This window comes from Aplidium turbinatum, chromosome 15 (genome assembly GCF_918807975.1).
Source record: "Aplidium turbinatum chromosome 15, kaAplTurb1.1, whole genome shotgun sequence".
Taxonomy (NCBI): Eukaryota; Metazoa; Chordata; class Ascidiacea; order Aplousobranchia; family Polyclinidae; genus Aplidium; species Aplidium turbinatum.
In genome coordinates, this window is record NC_137486.1 from 13980976 (window position 1) to 13996070 (window position 15095).

At 35.1% G+C, this 15095-nt stretch overlaps 1 protein-coding gene across 3 annotated transcripts in view; it reads left to right on the top strand.

Moving 5' to 3' along the window:
• The first annotated feature begins 11522 nt into the window (after nt 1-11522).
• The window catches only part of LOC145784211 (girdin-like), a 34134-nt gene continuing 30561 nt past the window's right edge, over nt 11523-15095 (top strand). For all 3 annotated transcript variants that reach the window (XM_082595989.1, XM_082595991.1, XM_082595990.1), the window contains exons 1-3: nt 11523-11658; nt 13383-13465; nt 13802-13910. In XM_082595989.1, coding sequence (XP_082452115.1) covers nt 11590-11658; nt 13383-13465; nt 13802-13910 — 261 coding nt within the window. In that variant the 5' untranslated portion in view covers nt 11523-11589. The remainder of the gene's footprint in view (nt 11659-13382; nt 13466-13801; nt 13911-15095) is intronic.

Genomic DNA, 15095 nt, shown 5'->3' on the forward strand with positions numbered 1-15095 from the left:
CAACCTGTTACAAAATTATTTGTCAAAAAATGGAGGTAAACATCCAAATGGACAAATGGAGAGCAACATCACGTCCCAAAAATAACAACAAAACGTGCAACGATGTCATTGCAAAACAATAAGAAACTGATGTAAAATTTAAAGTGAAAAAAAAAACATAAGAAACAAGATAATGCCACAAAATATTTTACAATAATTGATGCACCGTCATAAATCAAGAAGAAATCAGAAAACACAGAAATCTTTGAAAGAAAAATCAACCCTGACAAAATCTACTAAGACTGGTGCAATACAGGAATAACAACAAAATAGCTTTTTACAGGTAATCTCACATACTTACACTGTATGTCTGCGAACGAAGCATTACGTAAAGAACCAGACAATCTAGACACCTTACAAATACCTAAATCGGTAGAATTTAAAGGATATGTAAAATAGCATGAAACACATGTAAAGGTTTCATAAAGAAATTTAACAGGCATATAGTCACATTTAATTATGTTTCGTATGAGACAAATATCTTTTCCAACTTTAACACAATTATCTGCATTTTCAATACAAAACCAATGTTTACCCCATTTTATTTTTTTGTATTGCTTATACATGCGGTAAATATATGGAAGAGGTCCGCTTTGGTGTGAAATTTTAGGCAAACCATCACAATGTTTGTCACATGAAGAATTTGCATATTGTGAAGCTGTTCTTTCTGACAATCTTCTGATGACTTGTGGCAGTGGATTCCCTGGTTTTCTCAGCATTTTTTTAATTTTTCCTAAATAGTTTTCAAATGCAAATGCAGAAAATGCATCAAGAGGTCCATAACGTTTAACATCACTTGACAAATGTACAAGGCAATGCACATTGTAAACTAACATATTACTACCATAAAACATGCCAAACTGATTCACAAACATAACCAACAGCTCACTTGCATAGTCACAGTGACTTTTGCAAAGCAAAGGACTGGAAAGAGAATAAATGGAAACAAACAGTAACAAAAAGTGTTTATACAAATGTTCAGGCATATTGTGTTTTAGTACTGCAATGCTACTATACAACAAAAATTGTCTAAACTCAGTTGCTTTCCACCTTTCGACTTCGTCTAATGAACGGCACTTTCGAGGAAACTCGTGTGGAAGAAAATCATGAAATGACAATAACAATTCCGATATGACATTTACTTGGGAACTTCCAAAACGACAATTGCAAATAAGTGGACCTTTTAGCCAAAGCCACAGCAGTTTTTTCATTACACCAAGATGAACAAGATGCATTGGATCAAGCACAAATTGCGAAACTAAACCAATAGACAACTGAAGAAGAGGAGAAGGTTCAGGCTTGTGATGGTTTATATCAGCTTGTTCAATAAAGCTCATATCGGTTCGAAGATCAGCATTGGTCATTTCAAAAATTACCTTTTTTTGCCAAACTCCCCTTTGTACACATCTTTCACAACCATGATAAGCATTATGGCCTTTTGTTTGTTTTAGAAATGACCGTGCTGGAGTATCACAGACAAAGCATGATATTTTAATTTTTATTATTTTTTCTAAAGCACTTAAATACACACCATGCTGCATAAGATGCTTCATTTCCTCCACAAAATCAAAAAGAAATGCGCTGGCACTATTTGGTTTACTTTGTCCTGTAAATATCCCAATAATGAAAAGGTTGCTTTGCTTTGGTCCAACTATCATACCTAGAATGGGCCAAAATTGTTGTTTTGAGCTTTTAAAAAGTGGCAGTCCATCAATATTAAATTGCAGACTAAGAGTATCAGTGCATAAGCTATCAATATTAGGTAAATCAGAAATACTGTTTGAAATTCCAAAATGGTAATATGATCCACCAGCAATTTCTTTGACATCATATTTTCTTGTAGTACACAGAAGAGATCTTGGATCTAAAGGCAAATCTGGTAGAATAGGTCTTAAAATCTGCATTAAATTTTTAACAGCATTATGAGAAATATTGTATTGTGAAGCCCATGTTGCTATCTTGGAAATAATATTTTCATTTTCATCGCACAAAATTTCACTTTCATCTGATATTGAAGCAGTATCACTCCATACACTTGAAATGTCACTGTCCGTTTCATGACATGAACCTTCTAATGTTAAATTTTCTTCCAGTAACATGTCTTGCGACTGCATGGCACACTGCGCGTTTGATTGAAAACATACTGCATCATCAACCTGGGGTGAAGGAGGTTGTGCTAAAATGCAATATTATTTGTTAAACCAAAAGTATAATACAAGTACAACTGAAGATCAAAGCACCAGTAGATGCATATGTTCAAAATAAAATAAAAAAGTTCATTTGCAATGACAAACAAAACATGTTTAAGTGAATGAAATTATAGTCTTACCAGTGCACTGACACCAATCTTTTCACCAATACCAATACAACTTTTACTTACTGATAAATAAAATCAGTAGGCTACCATTTCATATGCTAATAGTTGGCCTATATAAAAGCATGCACTCACCCTACCGTTCGAAAGTCAAATTAATGGAAGAGCCTATAGCCTACGTACATAGTACAGAAAGTTGTTTTGAAAAGTCCACATATAAGAGTTAAGACAATGTGTACATACCTTGAGAAGACTGAACACCATCAATAATAGATTTAAAAGAGGCTTCACTATTTAAACATTCAGAGACTGCTTGAATGTGTGCATTTGTTTTATCTCTCAAAATTCGGCGATTTGTCCAGTATGATTCACCTTTGCGTTCCATTTCTGGTGTTCTTACCAAACTTGCAAAAGTTGCAGCGCACTTTAAGCAAGCATTAAAATAAGAAAGTGGCTGTTTTTCCACAATCAAGTGTTGCCAAAGTTAGGATTAAAGTAAGGGTTAGAGTTAGGAATAAAATTAGGGTTTTGATCTTTGCCGAGGAATAAATTTTTTTTTCCAAAACACAAGTTTTTGTTTTACTTAGCTTAACTTTTCTCAAATTAGGGCAGAATTCCTTATCTGGCAACACTATTGAGGCTGTTATTATTACACTATATAGTGTAATATATATATATATATATTTACTGTATAGTGTAAATATAGCCACAGCCTTATAATAAACCTATCCTGTAGGCTACTTTAAATTTGGCTTGGTGACAAGTTGCATTTTGTCAATAACGATGACACGGTGTAGCTAATATTTAAATTTTTCTTTTTCAACCAAGATTTTCTGAACGCTTGTATCTGTAACTTCATGACCTTCAGAAGAATTAGCCTACATTCTGAATTGTAATATCCAATTTCACTTACTGTAGCGTAGCCTACTGATAGGCTTTTCATTCACTGATCACACACATAAAACAAGGCTTACCTTTTTGCAAAACAGAAACTTAAAACTTCTGCTTAAACTAAGGAAATCGCTTTAAAACTGAAAAGTTTCTATGGAGTTTCAACAAAATGGAAGTTTACTGATGTGCTTTCTGGTTTGTTGCGTAATACAAACGTCTGCAATTTAACCGCGTATTTTGAGTATCACGTGATAAGCACGCGGCGTCACGGCTGTGACTTTGTATCTTTGAAGGTGGCCACGAAGGTTGGCTTCTTTGCCTTCACAGCCTTGCTTTGCCTTTCCTGCTCATCACATTTTCATGTAAAAAACTAACTCAAAATCAGACAGCGACAAAACCAACAATACTGTAGTTAATGATTTTCCAAGTTTTAACCTGTCATCACAAATGTGTATTTTACATTTTCATTTGTTGATATATCCATTAGTTTTGATTTTCTAACTTATTGATCTAAAACAATTAAACTGAAATATTTCTGCAGCAAATTACCAATGGTTTATGTGTTTCAAATACATTTTGCCATGTTTTGCTCATCAGTAGGCTACGGTAGGCTATCCTATTTCCAATCTGAAACAGATCATTGCCAGATCTGTTCAGACGTTCGCATACGTTGTTCGTGCTGCTATGTCCAGACCAGAGGCGGTTTTGATCTGGCATCAGCATTTTCTGTTCACGCCCGACCATGCCCGGTTAAAATACGATCAGAACCAGATTAAGTGGCTGTCTGGGAATCTAAATCAAATCCAATTAAAAGAACATTTTAGTGTGTATTGAAGTACAAACTTTCATTTTTATATCTTATTTAATATATGAGCAATCGTTGTTCGAAGACAACCCCGCAACGAAGCTTTTGCCCAATGCATTTCAATGGCGAATCGATCGTCTTTCAGTTCACGCCCTGCGTGATCACGATAATTAATTGTCTCCCATTTATTCATTGCTTGCTCAATTTCAACAGATTTGCTATCGTTGAAAAGCACAAGCATAGATCTAACAAACTAAGTTAATACCAAGTCCCAAAATACTACTAGCTTTATCTAGTGGCCACCTAAACTTGACCAAATTCAAACCACTATCAAAAGTTTAATTGCAATGATAAACAATCTAAATCAAATCCAATTAAAAGAACATTTTACTGTGTATTGATTGAAGTAAGCATTTGAAAATGTAACAATTTCATCAGCCGTTCCTACATAGGCTATGTTTCGTGTAGACCTGCAGAACAACAACATCACTTCGGAAAGGCGCCTTCTTCGAAAAATCTTATTTGGATCTCAAAACGGGTATCAAATTAATTTTTCATTGGGCAAAAAACGATTTACCGCAAAGTGGAATTCAGGATTACACGAAAGTTGGTCCTACAAAGATTGTGCAATGGATGGCGTTTGTACGCGAGGTTTGTCAGTTAATGTGGCTTTTACATGTTGTCCATTGCAAGGACGTGATTTCAATATGAATAGTGTGTAAGGCAGCGTTTCTCCACCTGAGAGTCGCGACCCGCAAGGGGCTCGCGAAAGTCATTCATGGGGGTTGCAAAGATATTCATAAAAGATTTTCGAAATCGCAAAGAATCGCTGAAAAATGAAAAATCTTTGCAGCAATCACTTTAATAGGCTACACAGTAATGTAGTCGATTGTTATAAAAACATCAAATCTTCGTGTTTCTTAATAATTGCACTGAGGTCTCCAAGCAAAAGATTCAAACACAAACGGTTTTGGAACAACAAATATTCGTGCTTGTACGAAAACCATACTATGTGGCTTCAGGCCACATCATCACTATCGATGAACACGAATATTCGCCATTTGTTGACAACGTGTAAATTTTTGTGTAGTATTTTGGGACTTGGTATTAACTTAGTTGGTTAGATCCATGCTTGTGCTTTTCAACGATAGCAAATCTGTTGAAATTGAGCAATAAATAAATAAATGGGAGACAATTAATTATCGTGATCACACAGGGCGTGAACTGAAAGACCATCGATTCGCCATTGAAATGCATTGGGCAAAAGCTTCGTTTGGGGGCTGTCTTCGAACAATGATTGCTCGCATATTAAATAAGATATAAAAATGAAAGTTAGTACTTCAATACACACTAAAATGTTCTTTTAATTGGATTTGATTTAGATTGTTTATCATTTAAAATGAAGTTTTGGTGATGGTTTGCATTTGGTCAAGTTTAGGTGGCCACTAGATGGAGCTAGTAGTATTTTGGGACTTGGTATTAACTTAGTTGGTTAGACCTATGCTTGTGCTTTTCAACGATAGCAAATCTGTTAAAATTGAGCAAAAAATGAATAAATGGGAGATAATTAATTATCATGATCACACAGGGCGAATACTGAAAGACGATCAATTCGCCATTGAAATGCATTGGGCAAAAGCTTCGTTGCGGGTTGTCTTCGAACAACGATTGCTCGCATATTAAATAAGATATAAAAATGAAAGTTTGTACTTCAATACACAGTAAAATGTTCTTTTAATTGGATTTGATATAGATTGTTTATCATTGCAATTAAACTTTTGATAGTGGTTTGAATTTGGTCAAGTTTAGGTGGCCACTAGATGGAGCTAGTAGTATTTTGGGACTTGGTATTAACTTAGTTTGTTAGATCTCGTTAGTCTTCATTGTGCTACCATCATTGCTCACTTGTAAGTCTTAAAATAGGTGGAAAAAGTAGGCAATATTTTTATGTTGACGAAACAGTCACTGAAAAAATAAACCATTGTAGCCTATTTGATAGTTCTAGTGATGTTTCCGATTACCGACTGTATAATCTTTTTTTTGTTTAGGTAATTTAAGGTTGCAAAGTTTAACTGTACAGTAGGAACTGATATACTATGCAATATCTTACAATTGGGGCATGTTGGAAAATTATGCTAAATACAAAATGTAATTTTTGTTGAAAGAAAAATAACGTGCATAAATTGGGCTACTTTCAAAACCATTTTGCTACTTTTTGTGACAAAAATCTGGCAACTCTGGATGGGTAGAAGGTTGTTGTAACTTGTTGTTCTGTAGTTCTGTTGTTTTTAGCCTACTATGTCCTTGTAAGCAGGAGATTGAATGTGGGGTGGCAATGGAGTTAATGTGTAGGATATAGCTTGTCACTCTGATTTTCGCAAATGCTAGGTTACCTAATACCTAGGCCTGTATCCCCAATGTAGTTCGTTTTTGCTGGTAATTCTTACCAATCAGTTACCGTAAGTCTTAATTTCCAATCTAGGTAAAAATCAAATAAGTGACAGCCTCTTTTTTGTCTAGTTTCTTTTTTGGTGTGAAATCTTGCAAAGGTCTGTGGTAGTTTATAGCATGTTTGATTAACTTAACAATACTACAAACAGAGAGAGACTGTTCACCAGGCATTTGATAATTACCATAGTCACCAGAAGAACGCAAGTTACTTTAACACTACAAACTTTGGAGCTGGTGTACAAGTCGCCTCCCTAGGCAAAAATGCCTGGTCACTTACTATTTTATGGTCTTATGGAATATTAAAGCTTTGGTAGAGAGTTCACTTTGTTGATGATAGTTTTGCCATTTTGGATGATGATGATGAGGTGTGTTCAAAATTTCTCAATCTCTTAAACTCCCAACATAAAAATATCACGTTTACCTTTGATAAATCTAATGATACTATCACTTTTTTAGATGTTGAAATAGAAATTAAACACCATTCTTTTGACACCTGGATTTGGCGAAAACCTACTAACGCTGGTTTGCTTTTAAATGATAACATTCTGTGGACTAACAAGTGGAAATCTTGTTTAGTCTTGTGTCTTATCATGTGTCTGTTTGGTGTGTTTTGATGATCAGTTGTTTCAAAATGAAATCAAAAAAATAAAACATGTTCCGTTTTATTTCAATGGATATCCTTCTCATTTTTTCAATAAAGTTTTGAGCACCTTTATGGTAATAAAGGTGTAACTTACCGTACAACTTTAAAGTGTTCAACCAGACATTTGTTGATGAGGGCCTGTGAGCACCTAAACACAAATTTAACAACCAGTCAACCACAAATGTCAAACATTCCATACTTCTCAAAAACGCTTACTCAACATTCAATAGAATTTACAGGTGCGAAAACATGGAATGAATTTCCTTCTTCAATTAGAAAGACTGATACAAAGTCACTTTTTATTCACAAACTAAAACAACATTTAAGCAAAACGGATAACGGACACGCAATAGAAAGATAACGTAGAAAGGCTTTCTTGCATTCTTGTGAAGATTTTAGTAGAAATCCGAAATTATTTGTAACAAAAGATTAGGTTTACCTAACAATAATATCGATTGCTTGTGCTGTACTTTTATGTTTGTAGATATTAACAGCAAACACAATACTCCATAATCAACACGACAGGTCACAAAAGGGGATAAGACTAAGAGCTTCAACACCATCAGGACATCATCAACTACCAGCTCATCCATTCCATCACTCACCGGGACAAGAAACAATAACTTAAAATGGATATCAAACCTCAATCGTCTTAGGCTAACTGTGTGATGTGCAGTCTAACCATAAAAAGGGGAGCAAGTCTTTTAGGCGCAGACAGTTAGGCGCCGGTCAAATAGGTGCGCACACTGTGGCATCTGGATATTTAGGTAAGGAGCACTGTGGCGCCCGTTTATTTAGGTGCTATCTCTAGTAAAGTCTGCAGATTGTATCAGCTTGGCAGGTAGGGCAATGCTTTTCACACAAAATGTTATATTGAACAGAAAAATATGTCATGGCTTCCGTTAGTGAAGCTGCTTAAACCGGCAATGCTTTTCACACAAAATGTTGTATTGAACAAAAAAATATATTGTATTGTAATGCACGATTGCACGTGTTCGGCATATTTGTTGTTAGTCCAGGTTTATCAATAAATTATTCAAGTTTCTGAACATGACTGAGATCACTTGTAGTGAGTCAAATAATAACTACACTAAACATCAGTAAAAAATATACCGTAGCCTATATTCAAACGGGTGGTAGGCTAGAGTGAAGAGTAACTTAGTTTTCCATCAAAGCCCAGACTAGGTTTAATAACGAGCAAAGTCGCACCATTATGCTTGCAACGTGTAGCCAGGGTTCATATTGCAAATAGAAATGTATTCATGTAGTAGAGCGTTGTTTCATACGAACTCGCCACACGACCAATCCATCCCGAGTAGAAGTAATTGCGAAAGATAACAGATTAAGTAAAGTTCCATCTGGCTGCAACCTGTGTTCAGGATGCATAGCAAACGCCCTGTGGAGATGTGCTAATATCAAGAGTAGTGGAGCATTGTCTCGCACCTCATCTCCACACACGCATTAATAAAACAACATATTTTTCTGTTCAATATAACATTTTGTGTGAAAAGCATTGCCCTACCTGCCAAGCTGATACATACAATCTGCAGACTTTACTAGGAATAGCACCTAAATGAACGGGCGCCACAGTGCTCCGCACCTAAACATCTAGACGCCACAGTGTGCGCGCCTATTTGACTGGCGCCTAACTGTCTGCGCCTAAAAGACGTGGACCCATAGAAAGAGCTCAACACCTGCTCTCCTGGGCCACATTGAAACGGGCTTTTGCCTGAGGATGGGTTTCTTTTATGTCCAGTTTTCTTTCTCCATTCTATTATTATTATTATGACTGCTCATCCACATCAATATTGGAACTGGCAAATTCACTCCACAACACTTTTCATTAGGGCTGTTCCATTATATTTCAACAAATTTTTCAGCAATTTTATACCCTATGTCTGGAAAACTCAATTTTGTTGATTGATTTGGTAAGAATTTGATATAATGATGCTAATAAAAATTTTTTTTTTGAAATCGGGCCACCTGGAGGTGAGATATTGCAGTTTTAATGAAATTTCGTCTCTTGATGCCGACGCAAGCTCCCAAAATTAAATTCTTAATTTTGGGAGTCGTACTCCACCTAAAAATTTGATGTTGGTGTCAAATCCTATGTTTTAAAGGTCAAGGAATCTGAATTTGAGGTTAAATTAAGGATAAATCCACAAGAAAACATTGTTTCTTAATATTTTTTATTTTAAGGGGGACTAATGGGGACCCCAATATGGGGATGAAGGATTGAGTGAAAAGAAAAAATTATATTCAGCATGTCATCTACATACCAGTACCTTAAACCATTCACCAATATGATGTTTTTTTATTACAATTGTGATCTTCACAAGAATTTTCAGTAGACCTTTAAATAATGCAACCTAGATTTTTCAAAATTATCAATTTTTTGTCTGAAGAGAAATCTGAGTCAAGATAAAGATTAAAAACCACAATATCTTGTATTTCTGCAAATAAAAGTTTTTCAGGTTTCAAACCAACTAAAACAATTTCTTATTTGTTGGACTTTTCTTTCCAACTATTTATCTGGAATTTGGCTTACTATTTATGAGTTGAAGACATTCTGACTTTCCAACTGCGACCACAATGGTGCATTCTGCCAGGATCCACAGGCACACACAATGTGTGTGTTGGCAGCATTCACCAAAATGCTGTATTAATATCAACAGCTTGTGGTTTCAAATACAAAGAACTTATGGAAAAACTTGTTTGTGATCTCAATAACAAGGGTCTGCTACTATTCGGTGAGTCCGATTCGGTGAGTTCCTAACCTCTAACCCCTAACCCTTAACCTTAAAACGGCAATGATAATTAGGTTACGGTACCCAATAATTAAAAAAAAAATTTTAAAAAATCACTGAATAGGGATCGGACTCACCAAATCGGACTCACCGAAACGGGCCATTCCGCAATAACAAGTTATGCATGGTTCATAGGTGTGACAATTGCTCTGGAAAATCCAATTTGGAAGAGCACCTATTCAACCATTTTGAGGGCCAAGATATGGATGAAGAAATTAGTTTTCAACAATGGGTTTCAACTTTCAACAGACAGCAAAATTAGTAGTTTTATGTGATTAGAAGCTGCAATGATATAATATTATACACAAGGCATAGTTAATTGATTTTTTTTATACATTCTAGTTGGAAATGCCAGGTATAATTTTACATTTTTTCTCATGATCTTATCAATTGTAAAGCCCAATTACTTATTAAAAAAGAAATATGCAACCTTAGTTATCCAAAAATGTCTTTATTCAAAAATTTCATACTGTCCTTCATCCCCATTTTGGGGGCCCATTTATCTCCTTTAACTCTTTAAAAACATTGTTTTTTTGTGGATTTATCATCAATTGAACCTCAAATTCAGATTCCTTGACCCTTAAAACATATGATTTGACACCAACATCAAATTTCTAGGTGGAGTATAGCTCCCAAAATTAAGAAATAAATTTTGAGGGCTCACGTCTGCCATCTAGTGATGAGTTTCACTATCTCACTAACCGGTTGTCCGAATTCAATTTTTTTTTTGTTAGCATCAGTATGTCAAACCCTTACCAAATCAACCAACAAAAACAAGATTTTCAAACATAGGGTGTTTGGGGTTTGTTTAAATATAATGGAACAACCCATTAGGCTGTCATTCATTACTACATATGTGTGCTTCTCTCTGTTTTTGTTTTATTTTTTGCTATTTGTTTTTTGGGTTTTGTGGCCGTGCTAATTACTGATATATAGCCTACTACATAATTTTTCATTCAGCCACGTTTTAAACCTTTCAAGGTTTTGCCACCTTTTCCCGTTCGTTAACATGCTGGTAGGTTTGTATCGATTTTTGTAGTTAGTATCTTTTTCGTCCCGGACGCGTTATGACGAAAAATAAAATGATTGATTGATTGAAATGTCTTAGTTTTCAAAAAGTGGGTGATGATATGATGAAAAAATTAAACTTTGAAACATTTTATAAAAGGTTGTTGAAATATTTATTGTATGTATATATTGCACTTTTGTGTTGCATTATTATAGGTTGTCGACCAATGGCATGTTCGATGGCATATATATGGTTGAAAGTTGTAGAAAAAAAAGCATCATGTAGTATTGGAATACTCCCAACATCGCGTTTTTACATTGTGGATGATCTGCTCACATTGCATCCTTGCTACAGTCGCTTGTTCCATAAACCTATATATACTTAAAATGCAGTCAGTTAATTATATGAGCATAAGCAATTATCGTGAAGTGTTTTGCTCTAAAGCACCTCCAGACCCCATTTCTTCTGCAACAAATTCTATTTTTGATTGTAACTTTATTGATGCAGATATGAATTTTGGTGTTTCATCCAGGTTTTCATGTAGGTTGGTATGATTGGTGTTCATGCCACAACACTGTTTGAACTTAATTTTTGTGGCTAAGCTTTTGTAAGCATTAAAAGTTGAAAACCATGAACAGTTCAGACGAAAACTCCACTAATCTTGTTGTGGAGTTTATGAAAACTCCTCTTGTGCAATGGGTGAGTGTTGAGTAACCTATTGAATATAAGTGTTTGAAATAGAATTTAAAAATGTTTAGCAGCTGTCTGCAATCCAATGACATACTTGTTTTAGGCTTTGGCTCTCATATGTTTGTTTCTAAATATACACAGTTGTAAGATAACAATCATCATCCAAACTCGGTATTATTCCCCACTTGTGGGGTGGTCGATTTTTTCCTTGCAGTGATTGTATTTATTCCAAGGTTGTGGTGGGGTCAGGCGAAAAATCTATGGCTTTGACTCTTCAGTTTATAACTAGCCAACTTCAAACACGCCAAAATTCCTCTGACTCTACAGCCCTGGTTTATTCCTATTCTCCATCTCATTTTGTCCATCGCATCTTCTTCCTTCAGTCCAGTCCGACTTTGTGTGCCTCATTCTTCACCTGTTTTATCCATATTCTTTTTCTGTTTTTAAATATTTCTGGAATGTAATGGCACTGTCTTCTGTGGGTTCACCATTGCATCTCTGCAACCTCTAGCCTATGTTAGGTTATGAAATGTATACCGTACTTAGTTTTTACTGGTCCAGATATTTTTTCTCACATGAAATGAAATCAATACCGCTAACATAATTTTTTAATGAATTGTTTTTGTTGGAAATGGCCCGTTTCGGTGAGTCCGATCCCTATTCGGTGATTTTTTCAATTTTTTTTTTTAAATTATCGGGTACCGTAGCCTAATTATCATTGCTGTTTTAAGGTTAGGGGTTAGAGGTTAGGAACTCACCGAATCGGACTAACCGAATCTAGGGGTGGAAAGTTTCCGGGAATTTTGGAAACTTTGCGGGAATTTTGAAGGACCCGGGAATATTGGGAATTTTCATTTGGCATTTATTATGTTTAAAACATTTGTTAAATATTTCATCAATTAGAAAAAGAACATTCATTCAAAAACCTATCTTAAGCATTTCTTATTTTCTTTAATTATTATACACATTAAATTGGTGTTAATTAAGAATGAGGCTTATGCATACTTTTTCAATATTTAAAAAAAATAGTGATCATATTTGGGTACACTCACACCAAGGTCCGCAATAGGCTCGCAAATGAAAGGGCGGAAAAACTAGTATCAGTCAGGTCAAACTTGGCATTGTTTGAGCCCTGTGAAGACAAGTCAACTCAAGTTGAAGTTGACTCTGAAGTCGATGACGCTGCCAGAACAGTCATTAGTACATCATCTGAAGAAGCCGTGCCGGAGGAGATGCTAACCGGCAGCAACTAGAACAACGACTTTGTAACTGACTCAGTATTGTTTTTCTTTGCAAAAAAAACAGATTGGTGATGAATCATTTTTGGAGTTATTAAACTAAACCATTTGTTTGTATGTTCTTAAGTATTTTAGTTATACATAGTACTATTATTCTAAACAGTATAAGGCCATTATTTTCCTGTTTCAACATCAAATTAAGATTGTTTTGAAAGTTTCCCAAAATTCCCGTTAAGTCCCAAAATTTCCATGGAAAGTTTCGGCTCTGAAAATTCCCGGGAATTTTGCAACCCTAACCGAATCGGACTCACCAAATAGTAGCAGACCCTGTTTTTGTTAGTGTTGTTCATTTTGTATCGATTCTTTAACATAGTGTTCTTATTATGCCATCATAGAAAGATTACAGTATCAATCATTGATCACAATACATACCGTATTATAATAATTTACTTTTATGTCTGGTACAACTCTTTGCAACACTATCTTTCTGTTTAGATTCAGCTTTTACTAAATCAAGACTCGTTGGAAATAGAAGATCTCCTGGATGGAGTAGCACTGAATGAAATCATGCTTCAGATGTGAGAAGCAAAGCTGTTGATTCTTCTTTCTGTTATGATAATGATTTTTTCAATTATATTGTTAAGCTTTATTTAACAAACGGTTCTGTGCTACTCGCCAAAACTGACTTTGTTGCATTGCTTTTCCTAAATAATCATTTTAATTACTGGTTACTCCCAACATTTCACATTCCAACATACTTAGATCAGCCAACAAACTTTTTGTTGCTGAGAAAAGTATATCTTTGTTTAGTTTTTTGTGTTCCAAGTTTTGTTTTTGAAGTTTTTCTTAGACGTTTTCAGCAGTGAGATCAGAGTTATTTGTAAAATCACTATTGAGTGTTATCTTTTTCACAGTGACCCACGGCCAACCAACAAGAAAGCCCACAAAAATGCTCGAAATGATGTCAACCTCAATGTCCAAAATTTAATGTTGTTAATTGAACATATCAAAGCTTATTATGAGGTATGCATCAACTTGATATGAAATCGTTTTTTATGAATTGTTTTCATGGTTAATGGTTATCCCATAGTTGTGATTCCTTGTTTATTTACTTTACTATCAGTGGTTCTCAACCGGGGGTCCTTGAACCCCTAAGTGGTCTGTGAAGCGTTTTTAGGGGGTCTGTGAAAGTTTCCGAATTTGTAGCATGATTGATAAATTTCGACATTTAAATATTTATGTTTTATTTGTGTAACAAGGATTCTCAAATTATGCGTCATGACACCCTGGTGCAGTGTTTGAAATTTCTGAGGGCATCGCACAAACATTCGGCTCTGTAACTAAAACAAATCATATAAAATGGTTAAGTTTTTTTTAAGGCTATACATGTTAAACTTAATTCTTTTAAGGCAGCCTAGGTGCCCTTTATATTAAGAACGTTGTTCTCACAAAGCATTGACGATGCTGTACAAGGACAAGAACTGATTTCACCAAACAGATGTTAGGTGTTGTATACTTTTATCAGGTGCCTTCATTATAAAAGATCTGCTACTGTTTGTGGCAATTTATTCTGTAAAGTGTAGCAGCACACCATTGCAGGACCAGTGTAAAAACACTTACGGTACAAAACAGTCCCAGACAACCAAACCCTCATTTGACAAACACGATTTAACCAACCACAGTCATGTTTAGAGATCATACCCAACGTATACATATCACAACCGTCACTGTCTGGTGTCATTGTTTGGTGCTATGCCAAGAGCGTGTGGTAGTAGCGTACAAGCTAACGCAGTTTCTTAAGTTTTAAAGGCTTTTGTTTAGGTATTCAACCACTTGTTTGGTAAGAACCATTGAAACCAAAGTATTATATATCAAACATTATTTATTGTGTAATAGTCTTGTTAAATCGGGTGGGTTATTTAAGATACTGTGCCTTATCTTTTGTTTGTTAGAATGTCTTACTTTTGCTTTGTCTCTTTCAAGTGTCCCCTTAAGAAAGTCGGTTGCTTTAGCATCCATTACTGTCAAGCTAACGTTACTCTTTTGAGTTTTCTAGTTGGCTTTTATCTTGCTTTGTGATACTACCAACTATGCGATTGTGTATTTTTGCTATTTGCTATACTTGGATTGCTTCAGAACATTCATTCAGATTTTTTTCCAATGTGTTTATCGCCTTGTTTGGTACTGTGTTTCAAATATCACAAAGGT